The sequence below is a fragment of the Oncorhynchus mykiss genome, chromosome 23 (assembly GCF_013265735.2).
Source record: "Oncorhynchus mykiss isolate Arlee chromosome 23, USDA_OmykA_1.1, whole genome shotgun sequence".
Lineage (NCBI taxonomy): Eukaryota > Metazoa > Chordata > Actinopteri > Salmoniformes > Salmonidae > Oncorhynchus > Oncorhynchus mykiss.
In genome coordinates this window covers 34,915,244-34,942,303 of record NC_048587.1, presented here as the reverse complement: position 1 = coordinate 34,942,303, position 27,060 = coordinate 34,915,244, and the positions used below count along the sequence as shown (strand labels likewise).

At 42.8% G+C, this 27,060-nt stretch overlaps 2 protein-coding genes across 6 annotated transcripts; one reads left to right on the top strand and one right to left on the bottom strand.

Annotated features, from left to right (window-relative positions):
• Positions 1 to 5,701: 5,701 nt before the first annotated feature.
• LOC110502645 (NFU1 iron-sulfur cluster scaffold homolog, mitochondrial-like) lies at positions 5,702 to 13,470 on the bottom strand. Of its 2 annotated transcripts, XR_005039175.1 has the most exons (8): positions 13,297 to 13,470; positions 12,669 to 12,765; positions 10,106 to 10,163; positions 9,644 to 9,742; positions 9,427 to 9,487; positions 9,145 to 9,211; positions 7,235 to 7,409; positions 5,702 to 7,099 (listed from the first exon to the last, which is right to left on the bottom strand). XR_005039175.1 is itself a non-coding variant. In XM_036960318.1 (7 exons), exons 4-7 carry the CDS (start codon positions 9,705 to 9,707, stop codon positions 7,004 to 7,006), a joined length of 396 nt encoding a protein of 131 aa, XP_036816213.1. In that variant the 5' UTR covers positions 9,708 to 9,742; positions 10,106 to 10,163; positions 12,669 to 12,765; positions 13,297 to 13,466; the 3' UTR covers positions 5,702 to 7,003. The 2 variants fall into 2 exon arrangements, 1 of the variants encoding a protein (XP_036816213.1); XM_036960318.1 differs by lacking the exon at positions 9,145 to 9,211 and having other exon boundaries at positions 13,297 to 13,466.
• Positions 5,915 to 26,802, top strand: LOC110502644 (transmembrane protein 150A). 4 transcript variants are annotated; one of them, XR_002470356.2, is made up of 9 exons: positions 12,321 to 12,533; positions 14,381 to 14,596; positions 18,829 to 18,876; positions 19,254 to 19,316; positions 19,647 to 19,714; positions 20,658 to 20,788; positions 24,515 to 24,692; positions 25,095 to 25,875; positions 26,301 to 26,802. XR_002470356.2 is itself a non-coding variant. In XM_036960316.1 (8 exons), exons 1-8 carry the CDS (start codon positions 12,397 to 12,399, stop codon positions 25,280 to 25,282), a joined length of 1,029 nt encoding a protein of 342 aa, XP_036816211.1. In that variant the 5' UTR covers positions 12,321 to 12,396; the 3' UTR covers positions 25,283 to 26,802. The 4 variants fall into 4 exon arrangements, 3 of the variants coding, with proteins under 3 accessions (XP_036816212.1, XP_036816211.1, XP_021436528.2); XM_036960316.1 differs by having other exon boundaries at positions 25,095 to 26,802; XM_036960317.1 differs by lacking the exons at positions 12,321 to 12,533; positions 14,381 to 14,596 and adding an exon at positions 5,915 to 6,035 and having other exon boundaries at positions 25,095 to 26,802.
• The last annotated feature ends 258 nt before the right edge of the window (positions 26,803 to 27,060 follow it).

Sequence of the window (27,060 nt, the reverse complement as noted above, 5' to 3'; positions counted from 1 at the left end):
TTCTTTTCACTCTGTCATTTATGTTATTATTGTGCATTAACTACAATGTTGATCCATCCTCAGTTATGTCCTATCACTGCCATTAAATTATATAACTGCTTTAAAGTCACCATTGGCTTCATGGTGAAATGACTGAGCGGTTTCCTTCCTCTCCGGCAACTAAGTTAGGAAGGATGCCTGCATCTCTTTGTAGTGACCGGGTGTATTGATACACCATCCAAAGTGTAAATAATAATTTACCATGCTCAAAGGGATATTTATTGTCTGTTTTTTTTACCCATCTACCAATAGGTGCCCTTCTTTGTGAGACATTTGAAAACCTCCCTGGTCTTTGTGGTTGAATCTTTGTTTGAAATTCACTGCTTGACTGAGAGACCTTACAGATACTTGTATGTGTGGGGTACAGAGATGAGGTAGTCATTCAAATGTCATGTTAAACACTATTGCACACAGTAAGTCCATGCAACTTATTATGTGACTTGTTAAGCAAATTTTTACTCCTGAACTTATTGCTATAACAAAGGGGTGTAACATTTTCTAAAAACATAATTCCACTTTGACATTATGGGGTATTTTGTGTAGTCCAGTGACAAAACCATATTTAATTAATTTTAAATTCAGGCTGTAATACAACAAAATGTGGAAAAAGTCAAGGGGTGTGAATTCTTTCTAACTACTGAAATGGGGTCAGGTCTATGTACAGGTGTAGTGTATTTTACGGTCATGACTCATGATACATGTAGGGAGTTATTACCGGTAACAAGGCTCATCTTTGACCAATGGCTAAATAGTCTAAAGACAAGCAATAAGTGCGACCCACACTGGGGGAAAGCTTGAAGTATCATTGCTGCTCTGTTAAACTTGGAGAAAATATGAAATACTATGTGAGAAATAATAAATACATTATAATTATATGGAAAATATTTCAGTGTACAAAACATCTGCTCTTTCCATGACATAGACTGACCAGGTGAAAGGTATGATCCGTTATTGATGTCACTACCACTTCAACCAGTGGAGATGAATTGGGGGAAGACAAGTTAAATGATTTTTATGTGTTAAGACATTTAAGACATGGATTGTGTATGTGTGTCATTCAGAGGGTGAATGGGCAAAACAAAATATTCAAGTGCCTTTGAATGGGGTATGGTAGTAGGTGCCAGGCGCATGGGTTTGAGAGTATCAAGAACTGCAACGCTGCTGGGTTTTTCACGCTCAAAAGTTTCCCGTCTGTATCAAGAATGGTCCACCACCCAAAGGACATCCAGGCTGTGTAAGGGGCGGCAGGTAGCCTAGTGGTTAGAGCGTTGGACTAGTTGGACAAGATCAAATCCCCGAGCCAATAAGGTAAAAATCTGTCGTTCTGCCCCTGAACAAGGCAGTTAACCCACTGTTCCTAGGCCGTCATTGAAAATAAGAATTTGTTCTTAACTGACTTGCCTAGTAAAATAAAAACATGTCAGAGAGCCATTTCGATTAGTACCCGTGCAGCTTCAGTTCTCCTCTGTGTGGGTTCATGACCTTCTAGGTGCATCTTGTGTGTGTTCTGTCAGTATCCCTCACTGTCCCTTTAAAAGCCATGAGGCAGTAAGGCACCAGTGTTATATTGCTCTACATGCACCTAAACACTATATCTACACTATATCTACACTGTGGAATAATGATAGGAATTCACAGGAATATGTATTACATGTAACAAGGCATGCAGCTTGGAAGTATAGAGGTGGGAAAAAATAGATGCTGACCATCTCCTCACCATCACCACCTTGGTGTTCATGTTCCTAGTAGCCATTGTCACTCTCCTTTTCCACCCAACCTAAATGCTTCAGCAGATTAGCATAATCTCAACCAGTACCATATGCTAGCCTGTTAAAGCACCAGCATCTCATCTAGCTAATGCTATAAGGTTGGAACTAAATTGCTTGCCCTGTGCACCCGGACACACCAGCCCTCATCCTTCTCCTGTGTCGCCGTCTCCAAGAACAACCACTGCCTGATACTGTAAGTCAGTGTGGGAATGCAAAGAAAGAGACGCACACAATGGCCTCTGTCAATTCTCACTCTAACAAACTAAACTGGGAAGGGCAACGGCCATGTCATCGCCTGACCTCTGACCTCCGTATCCCAGCGGGCATTGGGGTTGGTCTGTCAAGGTCCAGTCTATACCTCAGTGTTTCATTTTTAGGAACTATACACTTTTGTAAATAATGTACGCATAAAAAAGGGGTGTTAATCCTTTCTTTCTGTTTTTCCTTTGATAGTGGATGTGTAAATTATATGTTCATAATTAAAAGTAGATTTATTTGTATTTTTTTCCTCGTTTGGGAAAACAAAAAACATTCAAATGGCGCAGGAACAGAAGGCAGACGTTTTACGCGCCCCCCAACCGATTTGTGTTTTTTTGTTTGTTTATCTGCGTTGTTTGTAACTTATTTGTTTTACAATTTTTGTACATAATGTTGCCGCTACCGTCTCTTATGACCGAAAATAACTTCTAGACATCAGGACTGCGATTACTCACCACGGCCTAGCAGAATCCTTTTTCTTTTTTCACGACTCTGACGAGCCCGAGGCGGAAGATATACGACTCCCTCGGGAACAGGCCCTGACCCCAGGGCTGGCGGTCTAAGGGCTGGCGGTCTATGTATTTTTGTAAACAACAGCTGGTGCACGATATCGAAGGAAATCTCGAGCCATTGCTCGCCTGAGGTAGAGTTTCTCATGATAAGCTGCAGACCACATTATCTACAGAGAGAGATTTTGTCTATATGCTTTGTAGCTGTTTACATACCACCACAGTCAGAGGCTGGCACCAACATATAATTGAATGAGCTGTATTCCACTATAAGCAAACAAGAAAATGCTCACCCAGAGGCGGCTCTCCTAGTAGCCGGGGACTTTAACGCAGGGACACTTAAATCAGTTTTAACTTCCTAATTTCCCAAATTCTTTGGAATTTCTAACATGTTAAATGTGCAACCAGAGAGAAAAGAACTCTGGACCAACTATACTCCACACACAGAGATGCATACAAAGCTCTCCCTCGCCCTCCATTTGGCAAATTACAAGCAAAAATTAAAGCAGGAAGCACCAGTGACTAGATCAATAAAAAAGTTGTCAGATGAAGCAGATGCTAAGCTACAGGACTGTTTGCTAGCACAGACTGGAACATGTTCCAGAATTCCTCCAATGGCATTGAGGAGTACACCACATCTGTCATTGGCTTCATCAATAAGTGCATCGATGATATCATCCCCACAGTGACCGTACGTACATACCCCAACCAGAAACCATGGATTACAGGCAGCATCTGCACTAAGTTTTAAGTTCCTCGGCGTACACATCACAGACAAACTGAATTGGTCCACCCACACAGACAGCATCGTGAAGAAGGCGCAGCAGCGCCTCTTCAACCTCAGGAGGCTGAAGAAATTCGGCTTGTCACCAAAAGCACTCACAAACTTCTACAGATGCACAATCGAGAGCATCCTGTCGGGCTGTATCACCGCCTGGTACGGCAACTGCTCCGCCCACAACCGTAAGGCTCTCCAGAGGGTAGTGAGGTCTGCACAACGCATCACCGGGGGCAAACTACCTGCCCTCCAGGACACCTACACCACCCGATGTCACAGGAAGGCCATAAAGATCATCAAGGACAACAACCACCCGAGCCACTGCCTGTTCACCCCGCTATCATCCAGAAGGCGAGGTCAGTACAGGTGCATCAAAGCTGGGACCGAGAGACTGAAAAACAGCTTCTATCTCAAGGCCATCAGACTGTTAAACAGCCACCACTATCATTGAGTGGCTGCTGCCAACACACTGACTCAACTCCAGCCACTTTAATAATGGGAATTGATGGGAAATGATGTAAAATATATCACTAGCCACTTTAAACAATGCTACCTAATATAATGTTTACATACCCTACATTATTCATCTCATATGTATACGTATATACTGTACTCTATATCATCTACTGCATCTTTATGTAATACATGTATCACTAGCCACTTTAACTATGCCACTTTGTTTACATACTCATCTCATATATATATACTGCACTCAATACCATCTACTGTATCTTGCCTATGCCGCTCTGTACCATCACTCATTCATATATCTTTATGTACATATTCTTTATCCCCTTACACTTGTGTCTATAAGGTAGTAGTTTTGGAATTGTTAGCTAGATTACTTGTTGGTTATTACTGCATTGTCGGAACTAGAAGCACAAGCATTTCGCTACACTCGCATTAACATCTGCTAACCATGTGTATGTGACAAATAAATTTGATTTGATTTGAGCTAAAGGCTAGAGCTGCCTTCAAGGAGCGGGACTCTATGTTACGGTGAGTGAATGAGGACCCAAAAGCGAACTAACTTAAACAGAGCTTCTTTAATAACCAAACATAGGTAGGCTCAGATAGACCGGCAGATTCCGACAGGACAGGACAAGGTTACAGCAAACATGACGATAGTCTGGCTCAGGCATGAAACACAACAAACAAGAATCCGACAAAGACAGGAGCAGAAACAGAGAGAGATATAGGGACCTAATCAGAGGGAAAAAGGGAACAGGTGGGAAAAGGGGTGACGAGGTGGTTAGGAGGAGACAAGGCACAGCTGGGGGAAAGAGGGGGAGAAAAGGTAACCTAACAACGACCAGCCGAGGGAGACAGGGTGAAGGGAAAGGACAGAGACAAGACACATGACAGTACATGACACTCTAACCCAGAAGCTTTAAGAAATCCCGCCATGCCCACCGACGAACCATCAAACAGGCAAAGCATCAATACAGGACTAAGATCCCGTACTACACCGGCAATGACGCTCATCGGATATGACAGGGCCTGCAAACCATTACAGACTACAAAGGTAAGCACAGCCGAGAGCTGCCCAGTGACACGGGTCTACCGGACAAGCTAAAGTTCTTCTATGCTCACTTCGAGGCAAATAACACTGAAAAATTGCATGAGAGCACCAGCTGTACAGGAAGACTGTGTGATCACGCTCTCCTCAGACGATGTGAGTAAGACCTTTAGACAGGTCAACATTCACACGGCCGCAGGGCCAGACGGATTACCAGGACGTGTACAGCGAGAGTGCGCTGACCAACTATCAAGTGTCTTCACTGACCTTTTCAACCTCTCCCTCTCCCTGTTTCCGATGACAGAACAGTGGTAAGCCTGATCCCCGACAACAATGAGACAGCCTATAGGCAGGAGGTCAGATACCTGGTCGTGTGGTGCCAGGACAACAACCTCTCCCTCAATGTTAGCAAGACAAAGGAGCTGATTGTGGACTACAGGAAAAGGAGAGCAGAACGGGCCGAGAGCTTCAAGTTTCTTGGTGTCCACATCACCAACAAACTAACATGACAGTCATGAAGCGGCATGACGAAGCCTATTCTCCCTCTGGGAGACTGAAAAGATTTGGCATGGGTACTCAGATCCTCAAAAGGTTCTACAGCTGCACCATCGAGAGCATCCTGGCTGGTTGCATCACTGCCTGGTATGGCAACTGCTCAGCCTCCGACCGCAAGGCACTACAGAGGGTAGTGCGAACAGCCCAGTACATCACTGGGGCCAAGCTTCCTGCCATCCAGGACCTCTGTGGCTAATAACATTTCCACTCTGTTAGGTTCCACCTTGTTAGGATTATGCACCTAACAAATTGGAAAATGCACCCCGATGTTTACGTGCCTGAGCTTGATCAATATGTTTTTCTGAAAGTCAAACATGTCCTTTTTCTGAGAGAACACATACATTTGTGGCAGGGAGAGGTGAGGGAAGTGGTAATTGAAGGGAGATAGGCTCCACCCCCGAGCCTTATATGGACTTCCTGGCCCAACGAGGCGAGCCTGTGGGTCATTAAGCCAGGGAATGCTTGGGGACAAAGAGGATGCGGCAGAGAATGGAGAGGGAAGCGAGTGAAATGGCTGTGTGGTTACCCCACTGTGTACCGAACCGGTTTGGCCGAGGACCTGAGTTTTATGATTACCCCTGGAGAAATGGATTGTGGACTGTGAAATGGTTGGTGAATTCCCCCCTTTCCCCAGTGTGCAAAACTCCCAACTAAACTCCCCATTTGCATTCTAGTTGTGCTCCTTGTGTTTGTTTGGTTATTGAACTTGGTGACATTGAAACCCCACACCCTTGAACCTGCTACAATATACAACATTTTTCCAAAAGATTTGAGGTCCAAATGGCACCGCATTGTAGGAATAACCCGGCTGGTGTTTCTGCTGGTCCTGGCATGGTTTGGACACCTGTTCAGAAATCTTGCGCTCATGAATGTGCACTGTCAAAGGACACTGATAATGAAGTTGACTTCATAGCTTTTATTGGTAAGGTTATCAATACGATTCAGGTTGTGGAAAGCAGAAATGCCAGGTTGAAGGTTCTTGTGGAGACGGCAAAAGAGATACTGGGGGTATGAGATGTTAATGTTGAAATGGTTGTTGACATACTGAACAATCCTAAGGGTGAAGTGTTTCAGCATGATATAGATCAGGGGGGTTGGCAAGTTTTTTTGGGGGGAGGGGAAGGGTGTGATAGAAGTTAATAGGTATTTATTTGGATTTATTTTAATGGTAATACTGAATTGGTCATCATGATTGATCATATATTCCAGCACAAGCGATTGTTTGCAGACCGCTATGATATCGGAGAATTCCTTTTAGAGCATGTACTTCCATTTTATAATCCTTGTTTTTGCTAGATTCGTGGGAAGAACTTCCAGTTCTTCAGTGCAGTGAACTACATTTTTAAAATTCAGAAGCAAGGTTAGTCCTACAAAATTACGGCCAATTACTGTGCACTGAAAATATTTATGTAGAAACAATAACAGTAATTTTCTCGCCACACTAATAGACAACAGCGCACAGAACACTTCTAGGTGTTTTGAAATTGCAATGCTGAATATTATTCTCTCATCATGAACATTGCACTAGGGTAAGCAGTGTCTACCTGGTTTGCATGACATCTATACAACAGGCTGTTTATCTATAGGCATGGGGGCCGACAGTTTTGTCTCCAAACTTGCGTTCCAACTCGGTGAAAACGTTTGCGTTGACATGATCCACTTCATCTTCCACCTAGAGAAACAAAACAAGAACAGCTATAACAGACATAAAAGCTTAATACTGTTCCCCTCCTCCCTCACTTTATCCTCATTCTGCCTCTATGGGTTTCTCCCTCCTTCTCACTTTCCTCTTCTCTCTGCCTCTCACCTGTTCCACGTCATCCACCTCCGGGATATAGAACTGCAGCATGTTCTGGATGCCATTCTTCAAGGTGACAGTGGAGCTGGGGCAGCTGGTGCACGAGCCAACCGGCTTCAGCTTTACCGTGCCATTCTCAAAGCCCTTAAAGATTATATCACCGCCATCCTCCATCACTGTGGGTCTGTGTGAAACGGGAGGGTTTATTTGTTGAGTTTATTTGTCACTGAACAACATAACAAGTAATATTACAAGTGTTATTAAAAACTAGGAGGGAGAGAAGAATGGAGGGGATGAAGAAAAGAGGTTTAAGAGGGGGGAGGGGATGGGAGAATTTGTACCGAGCTGTCCTTGAAGATGACATCACTATAGTCTTTATTTCATATCAACATAATTTCTACAATTTTGTTTGTGGAACAACTTCAGTGCCCAAACAATCTGCCTGAGGGTGGTCTACAGAGATAGGTGGAATGGGCTGAGAGTAGCTGAGGGGTGGGATTAAAAGTGCATGCTCTGTAATGATGACCGAAAACACTGCTGATTCACTTCCGGTCACGTTTCAGGCTCCTGGCAGAGGCAACAAGGTTTCTGTTTAAAATGTCCTGGGTAAAGTTCATGATGCGGTTAACCTTAAAGGTCGACAGCGAAATTACGTTGCCACAAGCAGCACCGCAGATATTGAGATGAGCAAGATGCAAGACTTCGCTCTCACAGTCACAGACAGTATGTGCACGGGTTCACTTCACGCTGTTGACAGCATGACCCACTATGCTGTTTACGTTCTTCATCTATGTTATAGTTGCTGAATCTACCTTTAACAAGGGCCCAGGACCAGTGGAAGGAAAATAGCCCGATAACATTAAAGATCCACCACCATATTTTAGGTTAGGTATGTTTTTTTCTATTGCATATGCATCTTTCTTTCAACACCAAATCCACTACTGGTGTGCATGGCCAAATAGCTCTAATTTCATGTCATCTGACCAAAGCACCAGTTCCAATCCAAGTGCCAATGCCGTTTAGCAAACTCCAGGCATTTACATTGGTTGGATGACATGAAAATAGAGCTCCCTGGCTACGCACACCAGTTGGGGGTTTTGCGTCAAAAGAAAGATGCATATGGTGGTGGATCTTTGATGTTATGGGGTTATTTTCTTCCACTAGTCCTGGGGCCTTTTGTTTTTTTTATTTAGTATATAAATATATATATATTTTTTAATCCCCAATTTCGTGACTACGATCTTGTCTCATCGCTGCAACTCCCCAACGGGCTCGGGAGAGGTTGAGTCATGCGCCCTCAGAAACATGACCCGCCAAACAGCGCTTCTTAACACCATCCCACTTAACCCGGAAGCCAGCTGCACCAATGTGTCGGAGGAAACACTGAGTGGCGCAGCGGTATAAGGCACTGCATCTCAGTGTGAGATGCGTTACTACAGACCCTGTTTCGATCCCGGGCTGTATCACAACCGTCTGTGATCGGAGTCCCATAGGGCGGCGCACAATTGGCCCAGCATCGTCCGGGTTAGGGGAGGGTTTGGCCGGGGTAACCCGTCATTGTAAATAAGAATTTGTTCTTAACTGACTTGCTTAGTTAAATAAAGGTTAAATAAAAAATAAACTGACGCTGGGCCAATTGTGCGATGCCCTATGGGACTCCCGGTCGCAAACTGCGATGCAGTGCCTTAGACCACTGCGCCACTCGGGAAGCCCCTGGGGCCCTTAAGGTCAACGGCATCATGAACTTTACCCAGTACCAGGACATTTTAGCCAAAAACCTGGTTGCCGCTACCATTAGGCTGAAACTTGGCCTAAAGTGGATCTTCCAGCAAAATAATAACCCCAAGCACATCAAAATCCACAAAAATGTTTAATTGACCACAACATCAACAGTTGGCATTGGCCAGCCTAGTGAAAACCTGTGGTTTGAATTGAAGAGCGCAGTCCATAAGTGCAGATGAATGATATCAAGGATCTTGAAAGATTCTATATGGAGGAATAATCAAAGATCCTTCAATTATTATTGTTTTCTCTTTCTCTGAGCAGTTGTATCAGTACAAAATAATATCCCATTTTTTTGCATACAACAGACAATATTTAAATTATTTATTTTATACTGTCATTTTTGCTCATCTTTATCAACGGTGTCAATCATTTCAGACCCCACTGTACATCATACTAATAGTATATGGGGATTTTACCTGATCCGTGTATCTAGAAGCTCGTTAATCATTGAAAGAATTTCATCACCTTCAAAGTGACCTAAGACAGGAACAGCATGTTGAAAGTCTTAAATTCATAATACAAAAAACCAAACATTTTCATTAGATGTATGCAATTTATCAAGATGACAATAGGTTATGACAGATTGACCCTCAACACCCATATGAAGAAGAGTTTTGTTCCTGTCATACTCACTGCTCTCATCGTGGGTCACCCCCGTGGTCATGGGGTCTCCACTTAGTGATGGCATCCATGACATGGCTTGACGTCTGTCCACTCCACATCGCCATCTGTCTGACAAAGGCAACACAAAACATGCAAAGGCCTGTTAGTAAATTAACATGGCCCCATACCCCACCCTTCTCCCAAATTCTGCACATTTTCTTGCATGGATTTAGCAATGGTGAAAACTCACTCTTGTCAATGCTTATACCAATCCTATGTTTTCAAATCAATGACAAGGATTGTGCAAGTGCACAATTTGGGAGAATGTTGAAAATGTTGACATGGCCCATGAATTGAATCAGAAAATGTAAGTTAAATTGTATTTGTGACATGATCCATTCAGTCATCATGGTCTAATTGCACACCATATCCCAGAGCAAATGGATAGGGTTGGTAAATGAGGGTTTAAACTTTAGTGTATTTATTGGGTACCTTGGGCACTGTGATGAAGTCAGGGCCACTTTTCACTCCTTCCATTTCAAACAAGTTCCTGTGAAAACCAAGGGGGGTCAACAAACAGTGGAGAAACACATTGCACGTTGCAATAGATTTTTTCCTTGAGGCATGCACAGAACTGTAACTTAGGTTAATCAGTACAGTAATTAAACCTCTAAGAAATATGTTCCTAGAGCACAAATTATCATCTTCGGTTCGAGTTCTCCTACAGCAGTTCATGTACAAATGTCACTGGTTGTCCCACACTCTGAAAAGCAAACAAGCTGATGTTTAGAGAACAATTTGTGATTCACGTTGGAAAACCTCAGTTTATTCACACTGTCTGGTTTTGTCAAGGTTACTGCTCATTGTTCATATTTCCAATATGGGAAAGGTGCACTGAGTACAACCCAGGGAATAACACATTAAAGCAATTCCACTTGTTTCCAACGTGACCTCCGATGGAATAAACACAATATAGACAAAACCAGAAAACAACAGTAATCCCTACAGTAAAAAAAAAAACCTGGTATTACACAGCATAGAATAAATACATTTAAAATAAGAGATAGTCAACCTATCCTATTCCCATCATTTGTTATCCCAGACTCTCAAAACATTATACATCAATAAATCTATATTGCTATCAATACAACTGTAACCGCAATCATTTGAGCATATAGCTACAGGTAACTGCCAAAATAAAGGAAACATCAACATAAAGTGTCTTAATAGGGAGTTGGGCCACCACAGGCCTTGACATAGATTCTACAAGTGTCTGGAACTCTATTGGAGGCATGTGACACCATTCTTCCACGAGAAATTCCCTCATTTGGTGTTTTGTTGATGGTGGTGGTAAAAAACGCTTTCTCAGGCGCCGCTCCAGAATCTCCCATAACTGTTCAATTTGGTTGAGATCTGGTGACACACACACACACACCCTTTAATCCCACTATGTGCCATTGAGACCCTTCTTTCAAAGGCACTGAGATCTCTTCTTCTAGCCATGGTAACCAAAATGATGGGCAACTGGACATGACCCTAAGCATGATGGGATGTTAATTTCTTAATTAACTCAGGAACCAGGGTGTGATGACACAAAAGCATAAAAAAGGCAAGTACATACCTACGTCTCCTGCGTACAAACCTTTGTCCAATCATTTTCTTCTCCTGAATACAAACCAAGTAAAATTACCTATAAATCTACTTGTGCTCTTGAGAACATCAGTCAGCAGTAGTGAGTGCTCTGAAGTCGAGCCAGACCAGGATGAAGTACCTGCAGCTACAGGTGTGGTAGACACTTCCAGTGTTTGCCATGGGAGTCCTGTCACAAATGATTTTGGACCGGTTGGAGTGAGATTTAAGGAAAAAGTGGATTCCTGCTTTTTGGCCAAACAGTACATTGATTCAGGCACGGTAAAGGACAAGCTGCGAGCGGTTACATCTTTGAAAGTTTAGAGAAGTGGAATTGTTGAGATTTGTTCTGCATCCTCTGCCCAGAGGCACATCTCGTGGCTCAACCTGTGTCGTGCTCAAAGGAGTGACTGGTGGGTAGCGTTGAGCGTAGAGGTGGATCAAATGAAAAAGAATATCCCTGGTGTTTGTGACACCCACCTTTTGGTAAGATGTAGACCCAGTGGCAATGCAACTGAGAATACCCGGTCTGTCTTGTTGAACTTTAACAGAGTTTCTACCTGATAAGGTCAGGTTAGGTTATATTTGCTATTCTGTGAGGGCCTATGTTCCAAACACGCTACGGTGCTTTAGGTGTCAAGGATTCAGACATGTTGCAGCAGTGTGTAGAAAGGAGATCCCACAATGTGAGAAATGTGCAGAAGGGCATAGTCAATGGGAGTGTAAAGTTGGGTTACAAAAAGCACTGTGTCCACTGCGGGGGCGCCCATGCAGTTGGAGATCCGAAGTGCCCTGTGAGAGAGAGACCGGTTGAGTGGGGCAGAAAGTTTCCTATGAGGCAGTGAAGAGACTAGAGGACAGCCCAAAGGTGAGATAATCAACTGGGAGTTCCCCAGTGAGTAGGTCTGAAGAAAGACCCAGAGAGGATGAGTTTTTCAGTAAGGTTGGATATCTTGTGATTATAGCAAAGGTGATCAACTGCACTGCACTGATGGACTGCAAATCACAGAACATAGATGTGGTAGTCGCATCGGCAGAAAAATATTTGGGTGAGAGATTGTAGTGCAGAAGATCTACAAGGAGTTTTGAGAAAAGTGGTTAGATGGTGGTGCAATTTAAGAGTTTCCCCTCCCACTTTTTTGGGGGGGACCAAAATGTGCAATCTGCACTCCGATGTGAGAAAGGCAGAAATATGCAACACAGTGTCTAGGCTGCCAGAAATTCACACGAAGAACTCCGGAACCACACCTGTGTGGAAGCACCTGCTTTCAATATACTTTGCATTCAAAATGTACGCAAGTGTTTCCTTTATTTTGGCAGTTACCTGTAGTTCCACTCTGTATATACTACAGAAAACATGACAACTGTAGCCTTTGAATGTGGTTATTCTAGTTAGTAAATGTGATCAGAAAGGACGGTTTCTCACCTGCGAACTGTGTGGGTACTGTCAGAGGCAGGCGTTTTCGGAAGTTCTGGCCAATGTGTATTGTGTGTGGAACTGGTTTCTCGTTTTCATTGTAAACCTTTAACAGACAGTTATGTCAGGTGATTTATTTAGATGGTCGGACATTCATTCAACAGAGTGGGTTTATCCTTACAAACCCAATCTGTTGGATGAATGTCCGATGGTCTTGAAACATTAACTTGAGACTGTCAAAAAGCAAAGAAACGACAAAGCAGCTAACGTTAGCTACCTATGGTTGTGCAGTGACACTGACTAAGCTAGGGAATGCATCAATGACTAGACTGCAGAACAAAACGGAATGTTTTTTAGCTACCTAGCTAACGTCGTTAGCTACGTCACTCAATCAAGTTGCTGATGACGGGTTTAACGTTAGCTACATAACCGAAGAAGACCCAGGCAAACAGAGTTATTGTTATACTTCTTGGCCCATCGTGATTGTTGGCTGCGCAACATGAGGATGGGATTAGGCTAGGACCTGGTTTGACATCGACGATGTGGCAGTTAAGGTTTAGCTACTGAGCTGAAATCACATTAAGTTGGTATACCCAAGTAGAACTCTTAATTTCATAGAAAATGTTTAAACTCAAACCTAAAATGTGATGTATTTCGTGACCGAATCAACTGTAGAAAACTCGATTTTAAACGGGCCGCCATGATTTTATTTGTTTTGAAAATGAGGACTCCAGACAGCTGGCTTGACATATCCTGTTTAAAATTGATTCCAATTGCTCCACTGTTCATTAATCGTACGTTTACTAAGTAAATATTCATAGTCATTACAATAAATAAACATAAATTCAACCTATATAGCTAGCTAGATACATTTATAGAAAGTACGAATATTGGCATCTGAACAGCCAGCTACTATTGAGATTAATTAACTGTTGGTTCTGCAGACTATGCAATGATAAACATAAATCCGAATTCTTGCATGTAATGTATTGGGATTTTGTTGCTGCTACTAAAGCAAAATATAGGTATTTAATGTAAATGATCACTGAAGTGGGAATATGTGTGATAAACTACATAAATAATCATCTCTAAATTTGGTATGCATTTTGTAAATTTGCCACTATAGTTTCCAGAATTTGCATTCAATGCAGACCTTCGACAGCCCATTTACTACAAAGCTGCAGCTCTCTCTCTCTCTCTCTCTCTCTCTCTCTCTCTCTCTCTCTCTCTCCTCCACTTTCACAAGTTGTGTTGGCCAATTATTTCAAATCAATCTCATCATTTACCATAGCATAAAGTTTTATTTCTGGACAACTTTAATAACACATATTTTTAAGTTAATCTGAAACTTTACAGTTCAGTAAAGGAATCTAAGAAACGTATAGTTGGCTAGAGTTCCACACTGCCCCTGGGGAACTAGAGTTTGACCGCTATGCAGTCTACAGTGTGTGCTATGTAATTTAAAACAAACAGGGAGATAGCGTCGAGAGGGCCCACCCCATGTTTCCTCACGTCTGTCCTCTGACAGGACAAGGTGGTACTCCCTTCCAAAAAGGAGTGGCAATATTGGTTAGAACTTTAGTTTCCTCTGCTGCTCTCAAATGGCAGGAATGTTGCCTGGGTGGTGGAAGGTACACAGACAAACTGGTACTACGTCAATCTGCTGGATATACTTGAATGATCTAGTTTGGTAACAGGACATACTTATTGGGATTCTACAGTTACGATGAGGCGTCAGGTTTATGGGTGACTGACTCTGCTGTGGTGGAATCTAGAGGCAGAAATCTTCAAAGTGCCAGAAAGACAGACTGTGTCTGGACCCAGGTCGTCACTACTGTACTTCTGCTGCTGCTCTCACTAAACTACCAAGACATGGTCCTCTGGAGTCTACTCCCCATCTCCCTCTCCTTGGTGTCTCTCATTGGCACATGGGTGACGTAAGTTATATTTATATTTTCTTCTAATGTTTTACAAGATAATGACAACATGTTCTTGAGTTTATTGACTTAGATTTCTCTTAAGCTTGGTCTCATAGACTAGATGTAATTTAGTAAACGTAAATCCGGGACACTCAAATTAGTATGTTACGTTACACTGAGTGTACAAAACATGAGGAACTCTTTCCATGACATAGACTTACCAGGTGAATTCAGGTGAGAGCTATGATCCTTTATTGATGTCACTTGTTAAATCCACTTCAATGAGTGTAGATGAAGGGGAGGAAACAGGTGACATGGACTGTATATCAAATCAAGTCAAACTTTATTTGTCACATGCGCCGAATACAATAAGTGCAGACTTTAGCCCTTAACCAACAGTACAGTTCAAGAAGAGTTAAGAAAATATTTACCAAGTAGACTAAAATAAAAAGTAATAATAAAAAAGTAACACAATAAGAATAACAATAACGAGGCTATATACAAGGGGCACCGGTAGTGAGTCAGTGTGTGGGGTACAGGTTAGTTGAGGTAATCTGTACATGTAGGTGGGGGGTGAAGTAACTAAGCATAGGTAACAAACAAACAGCGAGTAGCAGCAGTGTACAAAAGGGAGGGGGGTCAATGTAAATTGTCTGGTGGCGATTTTATGAATTGTTCAGCAGTATTATGGCTTGGGGGTAGAAGGTCTTGAGGAGCCTCTTGGTCCTAGACTTGGTGCTCTGGCACCGCTTGCCATGCGGAGGCAGAGAAAACAGTCTATAACTTGGGTGACTGGAGTCTCTGACAATTTTATGGGCTTTCCTCTGACACCACCTATTATATAGGTCCTTGATGGCAGGAAGCTTGGCCCCAGTGATGTACTGGGCCGTTTGCACTACCCTCTGTAGTGCCTTACGGTCAGATGCCGAGCAGTTTCCATACCAGGCAGTGATGCAAGCGGTCAGGATGCTTTCGATGGTGCAGCTGTAGAACCTTTTTGAGGATCTGGGGACCCATGCCAAATCTTTTCAGTCTCCTGAGGGGGAAAATGTTTTGTTGTGCCCTCTTCATGACTGTCTTGGTATGTTTGGACCATGATAGTTTGTTGGTGATGTGGACACCAAGGAACTTGACACTCTCGACCCGCTCCACTACAGCCCCGTCAATGTTAATGGGGGCCTGTTCGGCCCCCCTTTTCCTGTAGTCCACAATCAGCTCCTTAGTCTTGCTCACATTGACGGAGAGGTTGTTGTCCTGGCACCATGCAGTTGTGGGTGAACAGGGAGTACAGGAGGGGACTAAGTACACATCCCCGAGGGGCCCCAGTGTTAAGGATCAGCGTGGCAGATGTGTTGATACCTTCCCTCACCAGCTGGGGGCGGCCCATCAGGAAGTCCAGGATCCAGTTGCAGAGGGAGGTGTTTAGTCCCAGGATCCTAAGCTTAGTGATGAGCTTTGAGGGTACTATGGTGTTGAATGCTGAGCTGTAGTCAATGAATAGCATTCTCGCATAGGTGTTCCTTTTGCCCAGTTGGGAAAGGGCAGTTTGGAGTGCAATAGAGATTGCATCATCTGTGGATCTGTTTGGGCGGTATGCAAATTGGAGTGGGTCTAGGGTTTCTGAGATAATGGTGTTGTTGTGAGCCATTACCAGCCTTTCAAAGCACCTCATGGCTACAGACATGAGTGCTACGGGTCTGTAGTCATTAATGCAGGTTGCCTTAGTGTTCTTGGGCACAGGGACATGTTGAAAATGTCAGTGAAGACACCTGCCAGTTGGTCAGCACATGCCCGGAGAACACGTCCTGGTAATCTGTCTGGCCTCACAGCCTTGTGAATGTTGACCTGTTTAAAGGTCTTACTCACATCGGCTACGTAGAGCGTGATCACACATTTGTCCGGAACAGCTGATGCTCTCAGGCATGCCTCAGTGTTGCTAGCCTCGAAGCGAGCATAGAAGTGATTTAGCTCATCTGGTAGGCTTGTGTCATTGGGCAGCTCACGGCTGTGCTTCCCTTTGTAGTCTGTAATAGTTTGCAAGCCCTGCCATATAAGACGAGAGTTGGAGCCGGTGTAGTACGATTGAATTTTAGCCCTGTTTTGACGCTTTGCCTGTTTGATGGTTCGTCGCAGGGCATAGCAGGATTTCTTATAAGCTTCCGGGTTAGAGTCACACACCTTGAAAGCGGCAGCTCTACCCTTTAGCTCAGTGCGAATGTTGCCTGTAATCCATGGCTTCTGGTTGGGGTATGCATGTACAGTTACTGTGGGGACTACGTCATCGATGCACTTATTGATGAAGCCAGTGACTGATGTGGTGTACTCCTATGCCATCGGAAGAATCCCAGAACATATTCCAGCCTGTGATAGCAAAACAGTCCTGTTGTTTAGCATCTGCTTCATCTGACCGAGTCACTGGTGCTTCCTGCTTTAATTTTTGCTTGGAATCAGGAGGATAGAATTATGGTCAGATTTGCTAAATTGAGGGCGAGGGAGAGCTTTGTACGTGTGTGTGTGTGGAGTAAAGGTGGTTTAGAGTTTTTTTTCCCTCTGGTTGCACATTTACCATGCTGATAGAAATTGGGTAAAACTGATTTAAGTTTCCCTGCATTAAAGTCCCCAGCCACTAGGAGCGCCGCCTCTGGATCAGTTGTGGCAGCTTTGCGTGATGTATTGTTGTCTTTACCATCTTGCCCTTTGTGGTGTTGTCTGTGCCCAATAATGTTTGTAACCTGTTTTGTACTGCTACCATGTTGTGCTGCTGCCATGTTGTGCCCATCCCCCGTCCCCGCAGGAGGCCTTTTGGTTGGCCATCATTGTAAATTAGCAGTAGTTCTTAACTGACTTGCCTAGTTAAATAAAGGTTAAATAAATAAAATGTTGCTTAGTGGCTAGGGCCGACCCTGAACAAAACTTTCCAGAAAGAAAGTCCCATGCTGATACTAAATATTTTTATTCGGTTGAGTTATCGTTTAAGATACCTGTAGAGCCAGAGCCACCACCTTACACCCCACCTCACAACGTGCAAAATATAAACCAATTGTTTCACTGATTCATACATTGTGAGACATTTTATTTAACCTTCATGCTAATAATATTCTAATGACCTCCAACTGTGTACTCTTGCTTAGTCACACTCATCAGTTCCTGGTTACCCATTGTACCTCTCAAGATTATCAGTGTTTTATTATGCGAGCGTACTGTATATCATATTGTAAGTTGAGGGTGTGAGTACAAGTGGATGGATGACTTTTCTGTAGGAGCAAAGCCTAGATGGAGACGGATAAAAATTTAGCAGCTTTAAAGGTCAAACCACATTGAACACCATCAGCAACCACACTAAAACTGACTGTCACTTTCTGTTTCAATAAAGCATATAAAGCATACAATTAATGCATTGGCCAATAAGAAAACAGGTAATTAGTTACTAGGTAAAGAATTAGGTAAACAGTTTTTTCCTAAAAGACCGATTTACCACATGTACTGTAAGCAATGTGTGTAAAGGCCAAAGGGAACAGGTTATTTAAGTTTGACAAAATATAAATGCTCATAAAAATATTTTTATTTTATTTTTATTTCACCTTTATTTAACCAGGTAGGCTAGTTGAGAACAGGTTCTCATTTACAACTGCGACCTGGCCAAGATAAAGCATAGCAGTGTGAACAGACAACAACACAGAGTTACACATGGAGTAAACAATTAACAAGTCGATAACACAGTAGAAAAAAAAGAGTCTATATACATTGTGTGCAAAAGGCATGAGGAGGTAGGCGAATAATTACAATTTTTCAGATTACCACTGGAGTGATAAATGATCAGATGGTCATGTAGAGGTAGAGATACAGGTGTGCAAAAGAGCAGAAAAGTAAATAAATATAAACAATATGGGGATGAGGTAGGTAAATTGGGTGGGCTATTTATTGATAGACTATGTACAGCTGCAGCGATCGGTTAGCTGCTCAGATAGCAGATGTTTGAATTTGGTGAGGGAAATAAAAGTCTCCAACTTCAGCGATTTTTGCAATTCGTTCCAGTCACATGCAGCAGAGAACTGGAACGAAAGGCGGCCAAATGAGGTGGTGGCTTTAGGGATGATCAGTGAGATACACCTGCTGGAGCGCGTGCTATGCTCATAAAATAATTAGTACAATATTAGTACAATATTATACATCGAAAAAACATACGCCCTAACATAGATAATTAGGCACTTCAATCATATCAAATGGGTGTGTTTGTTTTGTTGTTTCAGGTATGGCCTGGCATACAGCTATGACCATGTGTGTTCCCTCAACAACTGGTACGTTGTGCTCTGTCTGTGAGAATTTCTACAGACCATTGTGAATGGTTATCTCAGCCAATTCTATGTCAATGAAATACATTGCTTTAATGTAACACAAGCATATTTATAAAGCAGTATTGTTCAACACAAGTCCTGGAGATTGACAGGGTGTCCAGTCTCTTCGTTTTATCCCAGCACCAACACACCTGATTAAATTAATCCACTAATCATCAACTTGATTAGTTGAATCAGGTGTGTTGCTGCTATTGGGTTGGAACAAACGCCTGCACACCCTGTAGCCCTCCAAGACCAAGGGTGAAAACCAATGCATACTGTATACACACTATACATAAAAGGAAGGTCTGTAACCATGATTATTTCCCCTCTGTCTTCAGGGCCCCCGGGAACCCCTGCGGAAACAATACAACTATGGCATGTTGTCAAGTTCCCACCATAAGGTAACCATAGACACCTGATACCAAGGCTGGGGTCAACTAACATAATTTAATCTCAGTGTAGAAAGTGAAGAAAATAATTGAAATTACAGTAAAAAATGTATACAAATACTTACTGAACATACATTTTTTTAAACAGACTTTCATTTTTAAGTTTATCAATTTAAATTGAATTTAACATTGAATTAGAATTTGAACTTTAACTCTGTTCCATTCACATCAGAACACTTAGTCAGATTTTTAACAGACATTCCTAGAATGTTTTCTGTCACTGGGGAATTTGAGTATTGTTTGAAATAATCGTTTCTTACACATGCTTTGGCCTTGTTGCAGCACGAGTGGAACAAGCTCACCAGAAAACTCTTTGTTCACAGCCACCATCAATGCTGCTTCATTTCTGTGTAAGATTACCTCTGTGACTGTGCAGATGACCTATTCTGTACATACACAGGTCAACCTGGATCTCTATGCACTATGCAGATGTCTATACTGACACAAAGATGAGAGTGTGCGAGTATGTGCTCATAATGTTGTAATGTAATGGGAGGCGTCATACGGGTTAGGGTTGGGTTTGGCCAGCCAGGAAGTCCTTCTCCAATCGCGCTCTAGCAACTCCTGTGGCGGGCCGGGCGAATGCGCGCTGACACGGTCGCCAAGAGTACGGTGTTTTCTCCGACACATTGATGTGGCTGGCTACCGGGTTAAACGGGCAGTGTGTCAAGAAGCAGTGTGGTTTAGCGGGGTTGTGTGTCAGGGACGCACGGCTCTCGACCATCGCCTCTCCCGAGTCCGTACGGGAGTTGCAGCGATGGGACAAGACCGTAACTACCAATTGGATACCACAAAATTGAGGAGAAAAAGTGGTAAAAGTACCATAAATATAAAAGGGTTTGGTATGTCATATTTAGGGCCCTGTGTTTTGGATCACATGACCTGGATTTGAACCTTTATTTAAAGCTTTGTCCCCTTTTCTTTTTTAAATCAGATGGTCCAGCACCATCCTCAGACAATTGCTTATATTTTTTGTTGAATTCTTGTTTCTGGAAAAGGCTTAAAATGAAGGTTCAAATCCAGGTCATATGACATGATTAACCAAAGCACAGGGCCCTAGTCATATTTCCTATCAAATGTGTTGCTGTCCTGCTAGAGAAATGTTTTTCCAGAAAGAAAAGTTATTACGAGTTGATTGTCATTGTTGTGTTATTGAATAATAATCATATAATCACATTATATTATACAGATGGGATGTTGCATAAACATGTAATAAACATCTTATGAACATTTGATAAAACATAATGTTATATATGCATTATAATATCAATATTTTTACTCTCTGCTCCTTAGTTATGGTGTTCTGTATCTTCCACCATGCTCACATCTTGGAGAGGAACAGTGTCCACTCCATGCTCAGTAGAATCGCCCTGGTGTTTGGTGGAGTGGCAGCCATCGGGGCCTTCGTGGCTGGGAACTGCAATGTTAGTACTTCATGTATTACAAACAGTAAATATAATATATGCCATTTAGTAGACACTTTTATCCAAAGTAACTTACAGGTGACTTAGGCCTGCGCGGCTGGCTACACTGTACACAACGATGCAGAGAAGAAAAATAATAATAATATATACAGGGAGGACCAAAACCATTTCAAGTTGCAGGGGTACGAGGTATTTGAAGTAGATATGTACAGTTATCATCTATCCTAAGTGACTAGTCATCAGGATAGATGATAATAATAAGAATAAAATAAAGAACAGAGTACAGCAACACATGAGTGCAAAAGTGTGTGCGTGTGTGTTTGTGGTGTCGGTATGTGTGTGTGTTTGTCAGTGGAGGCTGGTGGGAGGAGCTATAGGAGGATGGGCTCATTATAGTGGTTGGAATGAGTATGTGAGTGAGTATGCATATGTAGTGTATGTGAATGTGTGGGGGTTTTATGTGAGAGTGGTAGTGTGTGTGTGTGTGTGTATGTACCCTGTTCACAAAAATGGTTTGCTCCTACAGACAGTGAGTCACGTTGATGTGGCATGCTATATAAAGCAGGCAGACAAACATTGAGGCATTCAGTTACAGTTCGATTGAATGTTGGAATGGGCAAAACGAGTGACCTAAGCGACTTTCAGCATGGTATGATCGTCGATGCCAGGCTCGCCGGTTCCAGTATCTCAGAAACGGCTGGCCTTCTGGGCTTTTCAGGCAGGACAGTGTCTAGGGTTTACAGAGAACTGTGGGACAAATGAAAAACATCCAGTCGCCGGTAGTCCTGTGGGCGAAAGGAGCTTGTTGATAAGAGGTCGAAGGAGAATGGCAAGAATCGTTCAAGCTAACAGGCGGGTCATAACCAGGCAAATAACGGCGCAATACAACAGTGGTGTGCAGAACGGCATCTCGGAATGCACAACTCATCGGTCCTTGTCACGGATGGGCTATTGCAGCAGACGACCACACCAGATTCCACTCCTATCAGCTGTCAACACCCCAATTGTGTTTGTACATTTCCTCAGACAATTGAGCAAGTGTGAAGAGACCACAGATGAAGCTCCAGTGGGGACAATTGTGGAAAAACATTGCCTGGTCCGACGAATCACAGTTCATGTTGCGTCATGCCGATGGCAGAGTCAGGATTTGGGGTAAGCAGCATGAGTCTGTGAACCCATCTTGCCTGGTGTCAACGGTATAGACTGGTGGCAGTGGTGTAATGATGTGGGGAATGTTGTTCTGGCACCCGTTAGGGCTCTTGATACCAATAGAGCAATGTTTCCATGCCCCGAAGAATTCAGGCTGTCCTGGGGGAAAAGGGGTCCGACCTGGTACTAAATGGATGCACCTAATAAACTGGACACTGAGTGTATAGTCTTGTGAGTGTGCATAGAGTCAGTGCAAGATAGGGTCAGTGCATATAATCCGGGTAACCACTTAATTAACTGTTAACTGCCTTATGGCTTGTAGGTAGAAGCTGTCTTGGAGCCTATTGTTCCGAGAGCCGTTGCTCCGGTACCGTTTGCCGGACGGTAGCAGAGTGAACAGTCTATGGCTTGGGTGGTTGGAGTCGTTGGCAATTTTTCGGGCTTTCCTCTGACACCGCCTGATACAGTATAGAGGTTGTGGATGGCAGGGAGTTCGGCCCCAGTGATGTACTGGGCTGTCGGTACCAGTGCCACCCTCAATAGCACTTTGTGGTCGAGGGAGGTGCATTTGCCATACCAAGCGGTGATGCAGCCAGTTCCCATGGTCAGACGTTGCATGCATCAACCAATGGTTGTGTGCCATGTCATCGACTGTGTCATCGTCTGACAGATTGAGGGGATTCGATTAATCTGTCTCGGGCACCCGGGTAGGCGTGTTTTGCACATTTGTTTTGGAACCGGGCTAACTCCCGGGTGTGAGCCAGGTGCCACATTCAAAGCCCAAGGCGAAGTTGTCTCAAAACAAAAGTGATGTAATAATGAGTAGGATTCTGTGTTTTCACATGCAAAAGTGAAAAAACGCTTAATCTGCCCAAATTCAAACATACTGTATATTTTATGGAAAAGAGGAGATGTATGTTTCTGGACGATACACCATGCTGCCTGGCTGACAACATGACAGTGTGGCATAGATTACTGAGAAGGGAGCTCCTCCCTCACCACTTTTGCAGGCCATAGACTGGTGTGTGCCCTGCGGCTCAGCATAATCCAATACGCCCATTGCTAGAATTTATGATGCGGTTAGCTGATACTTAAAATAACTATCCAGGCATTGTAAGATCTGGCATGCATCAGCAACACCTGGGCAGAGGAACACACCAAAAAATGAGAGATGTCGTGACTTGTGCCCTTAAGGTCGTACTGCCTTAGTTAGCGACCGGGAATCATACATACACCTATTAAGTTGAACGGTACGACCTTTCCGTTTGTCTCTAGAGCTGCCACAAAGACACATTCAGAACAGAGAGGAAAAGGCAAAGCGAGAGGGTTTACTCCGCCCAAAATCTGTCCACGTTAAGCAGATCATTAATTCTACTAAACAAAACTATAAACGTAACATGCAATAATGTATTTTTACTGAGTTACAGTTCATATAAGGAAATCAGTCCATTTAAATAAATTCATTAGGCCCTAATCTATGGATTTCACATGACTGGGCAAGGGCGCAGCCATGGGTGGGCCTGGGAGGGCATAGACCCACCCACCTGGGAGCCAGGCCCAGCCGATCAGAATTAGTTTTTCTCCACAAAGGGCTTTATTACAGAGAGAAATATGCCCCAGAATCCACTCAGACGATCCAGAAGGTGAAGATGCCGGATGTGGAGGTTCTGGGCTGACATGGTTACACATGATCTGCAGTTGTGAGGCCAGTTGGACGTACTGACAAATTCTTTAAAATTACGTTGGAGTGGCTTATGATAGAAAAATGAACATTAAATTCTCGGGCAACAGCTCTGGTGGACATTCCTGCAGTCAGTGGCTTTTTATTGATTTATTTTGGCAAATGAGAAATGCTCACTAACAGGGATGTAAAGAAATGTGTGGGCCAAATTTTAAAGAAATAAGCTTTTTGTGCATATGGAACATTTCTGGGCTCTTTTATTTCAGCTCATAAAACATTGGACCAACACTTTACATGTTACGTTTATATTTTTGTTCAGTATATTAAGCAAGTAAGGAGTTTTTGTATGGGGGCAATGAGTGTCAAATTTAGTCAAGATAAAAATGTGTTGCTATTTTCATATGTGAGGCTTATTTGATCTAATACAAGTTTCATTATGCTTCATTATGCTTAGGTTGTTACTAGTGTACTGATATAAGTGTGATGCACGTCACATCCTAGCAACTTTGAGAAAAAACACTTATCGGAGTTGTCCCTGTTGAAATTCAGGACGGTCTATGCATATTCATGAGGCTAGCATAGCATCTCACTTTCCATTGAATATAGGCGGTTGACATCAACACCTCTCACCATATATTACAAAAAGTATTAAAATAACGAGATGTATCCACCAATCCAAAGAGAGGAAGAGGCAGGAGCTTGACAGCAGAGGTTCCTAGAATGTAACACAAACACATCCATCATTGAGGAAGTGGAGTATTGTGTGGCATAATGGTTTCTTAGAAGTGCTTTGGCTTTGTCATTTGCAGCTGGAATAGTTAAATGGAACCTTGTCTTAAGCCTCTCCTCTATCCAAGGTACCTAATACTAACTGTAACCTGTCCTCTCTCCTCCAGCCCGAGTACCTAACACTGGCCCATTACCTGGGGGCTGCGGTAAGCTTCCTGTGTATCTGTTTCTACAGCCTGCTCCTCACGGTGCTCACAGGGAAGTGTGTTCTGACCCGGATGGAGTGGTTCCTCTACCCAGCACGGGTCATGTCTACTGCGGTCCAAATCATTGTCACTATTGGCTGTATCCTTTCACTTGCTCTGATGAACACTATAAGCCTTACCCCTGAACCCTGACCGTATAACCCCTGAACCTATTAAATTCTGCTGGGTGTGCATACACTCAGGAGAATTATAGAGACGACACAATGCAAGAGTAAATATAAGAATAGGAGTGTCCTCTTCCATACGTCTTCAACTTTGCAAACGCTCACAGGCCCAGAAAGGCACAGGACGTTCTAGGTAGTAGTGGTATTTGATAACAACAAGATACCGTCCAGAACATTGACAGTGAGGTTGCCTATCTGTGTGTTTTGTCTGTTTATTGATGAGTAATGTTTGAACATCTTCGACGTTCCTTTGAACATATGCATAGGGTTACTATTAACAACTACAGTTCTCCCTCCTTGACCTCTGACCACAACAGATGCAATCTTGTTTGTACAGGAGGAATACGTGTACAAGCACTCAGCGGCCGTGTTTGAGTGGATACTGAGCGTCAACCTGGAGCTGTTTGAGCTCAGCTTCGCTGTTGAGTTCTGTTTCTTCTCCTCCTCCATGTTGTGTACACTGCTGGGGAAGAAAGATGAGGAGAAGCCTATCCTTCTGGCCTGAGAAGATGAGATGCTACTGGGCTGGGGGACCTACTGTAAGAGACACTTGGGTCATGTGATGCATGAAATGGAAGAAAACGTTCCAAAATGGAGAGACCAGCTGGACTTGTCCATTAAGTGTCGGTTAAAAAAAATGTCACGTTGTGCCCTAATGAAATAACCCAGTAGTTTACAAACTTTTCTATGTTGTGACTGATCTAAAGCTTGTGGAATTGGACCAACCAAGTAAAGGGAACAATTGTTTGTAACCGGTTCTGGCTGCGACCAAAAAATGAATCAGCTGAATCGGCCACGACCCACCGTTTGGGGAAACACTGACCTAGTGGCATCAAAGATGGGGATCAAACATAACCTTTGATCTCATTCTCAGACCAAGTCTTATTATTGAGGATGGGTTTTAATTTTTTTTAATCAGGGCTGAAATCATTTTTCTTATGCAAGCCCCTAAATACAAAACGAAAGATGAGTTATTCGGGTCACAACAAATCTAAGTATTTCTGAAAGCTTTGGAAAAGTAAAACTGTCCATCCTACAACTTTCATAGCCACTGATGGACCAATACCAGGACACCTTAGCATTTGAGTAGTAGTCACTGTAAGTACTAAAATCATTATTTCTATTCTCATGTTCTGAATTGATCAAGGTGAAATGTTCTATTTTATGGGCCATGTAGAATTGTGAATGATGTTATTCTTTCAATGTTTTGTCTATATGTCTAAAACTTCGGGGCATTACTATGCCAGGCAACAACAGAAAAAAGTTGTATAAAAAAATGTAACTGTCTGCAAAGTGAAGTATTGAGGTGTAATGTTGTGATGGAATCTGAGGCCAGTAATCCCTCGACAGCTTTAACATTCAAATGATGATCAAGTCATTTGGTTATTGGTGTGGAGATTAGAAGCCAGTGATGATTCTAAACCTTTGTGATAGAACAGGTGATTTAATGTGAAGGAGGCAGGAAATTCAGGCAGGTGTGGTGGTTCAGATTTATTAATAGAGGCCTCTGTCTTTTGTGATAGATCATTCTGGAAAGCTTTTTGATGGCAGAACAGCTGGTTGTACAAGTTTTACTGCATACATGGCAGATGAGAGAAGAACCAGAACAAAAGCAATCCTTCATCCAGAAACAATCTAACTGAAAATGTTATGAACAGAACAAATTTCCTAGCAAGGCATTATACTTTGTATTTGTTCCTTTCTTCTTATGTATCGTTCTCATTTTCTACTGCTTTCCTACAGTGTTCCTATTCAGGCATTTGTGCAACGATGATTCAGACTTGTTTACAACAACAATATATCATGGACTATATAGTTACATCTTAACAAAGTGGTACATAAATAAATAAATATATAACGAATTAGTGACAAACTGATGTTTACTAAAAGTAGAAATAAATAAAAGCATTTAGCCTAATTCAGTATGAAAATATCAACTTGGAAGGTTTCCTACTCTTAATTTTTGGAGGCATTTCTTTTGCCAAGCGTAATTGAGTAATAAAACGTGTGTAAGATCAAATGTAATCATTGTTGTATTTGTGATTCCTCTGCAGGACTGTCCCATGATATCACACACTTTATGACAAGATCTAGTCGTCACATCCCTTAAGCTTTCATATTAGTGACGTGAGAACTTCTTTGACAAGTTCAACCGCATGGTTTCCGCATCAACACACCTCACTCCAGGATCTGTCATGTGTTTATGTAATGCTCCAAAGGGGACAGTGTGTAGGCCGTTCGTTATAGGTGTGTGTGTGTAGGAATGCAGGCAGGAGTCAGTGA

What these genes read in the sequence shown, in the direction of transcription:
- LOC110502645 (XM_036960318.1), bottom strand. Translation starts at nt 9,707, where the DNA reads ATGTCATGGATGCCATCACTAAGTGGAGACCCCATGACCACGGGGGTG. An exon ending in CTTCTAGATACACGGATCAG is followed by an intron (nt 7,410 to 9,426) that starts GTAAAATCCCCA and finishes CGTTTCACACAG; the next exon opens with ACCCACAGTGATGGAGGATG. An exon ending in AGGTGGATGACGTGGAACAG is followed by an intron (nt 7,100 to 7,234) that starts GTGAGAGGCAGA and finishes TTGTTTCTCTAG; the next exon opens with GTGGAAGATGAAGTGGATCA.
- LOC110502644 (XM_036960316.1), top strand. Translation starts at nt 12,397, where the DNA reads ATGTGCAATCTGCACTCCGATGTGAGAAAGGCAGAAATATGCAACACA. An exon ending in TGTCAAGTTCCCACCATAAG is followed by an intron (nt 19,317 to 19,646) that starts GTAACCATAGAC and finishes GCCTTGTTGCAG; the next exon opens with CACGAGTGGAACAAGCTCAC. An exon ending in CAATGCTGCTTCATTTCTGT is followed by an intron (nt 19,715 to 20,657) that starts GTAAGATTACCT and finishes TCTGCTCCTTAG; the next exon opens with TTATGGTGTTCTGTATCTTC.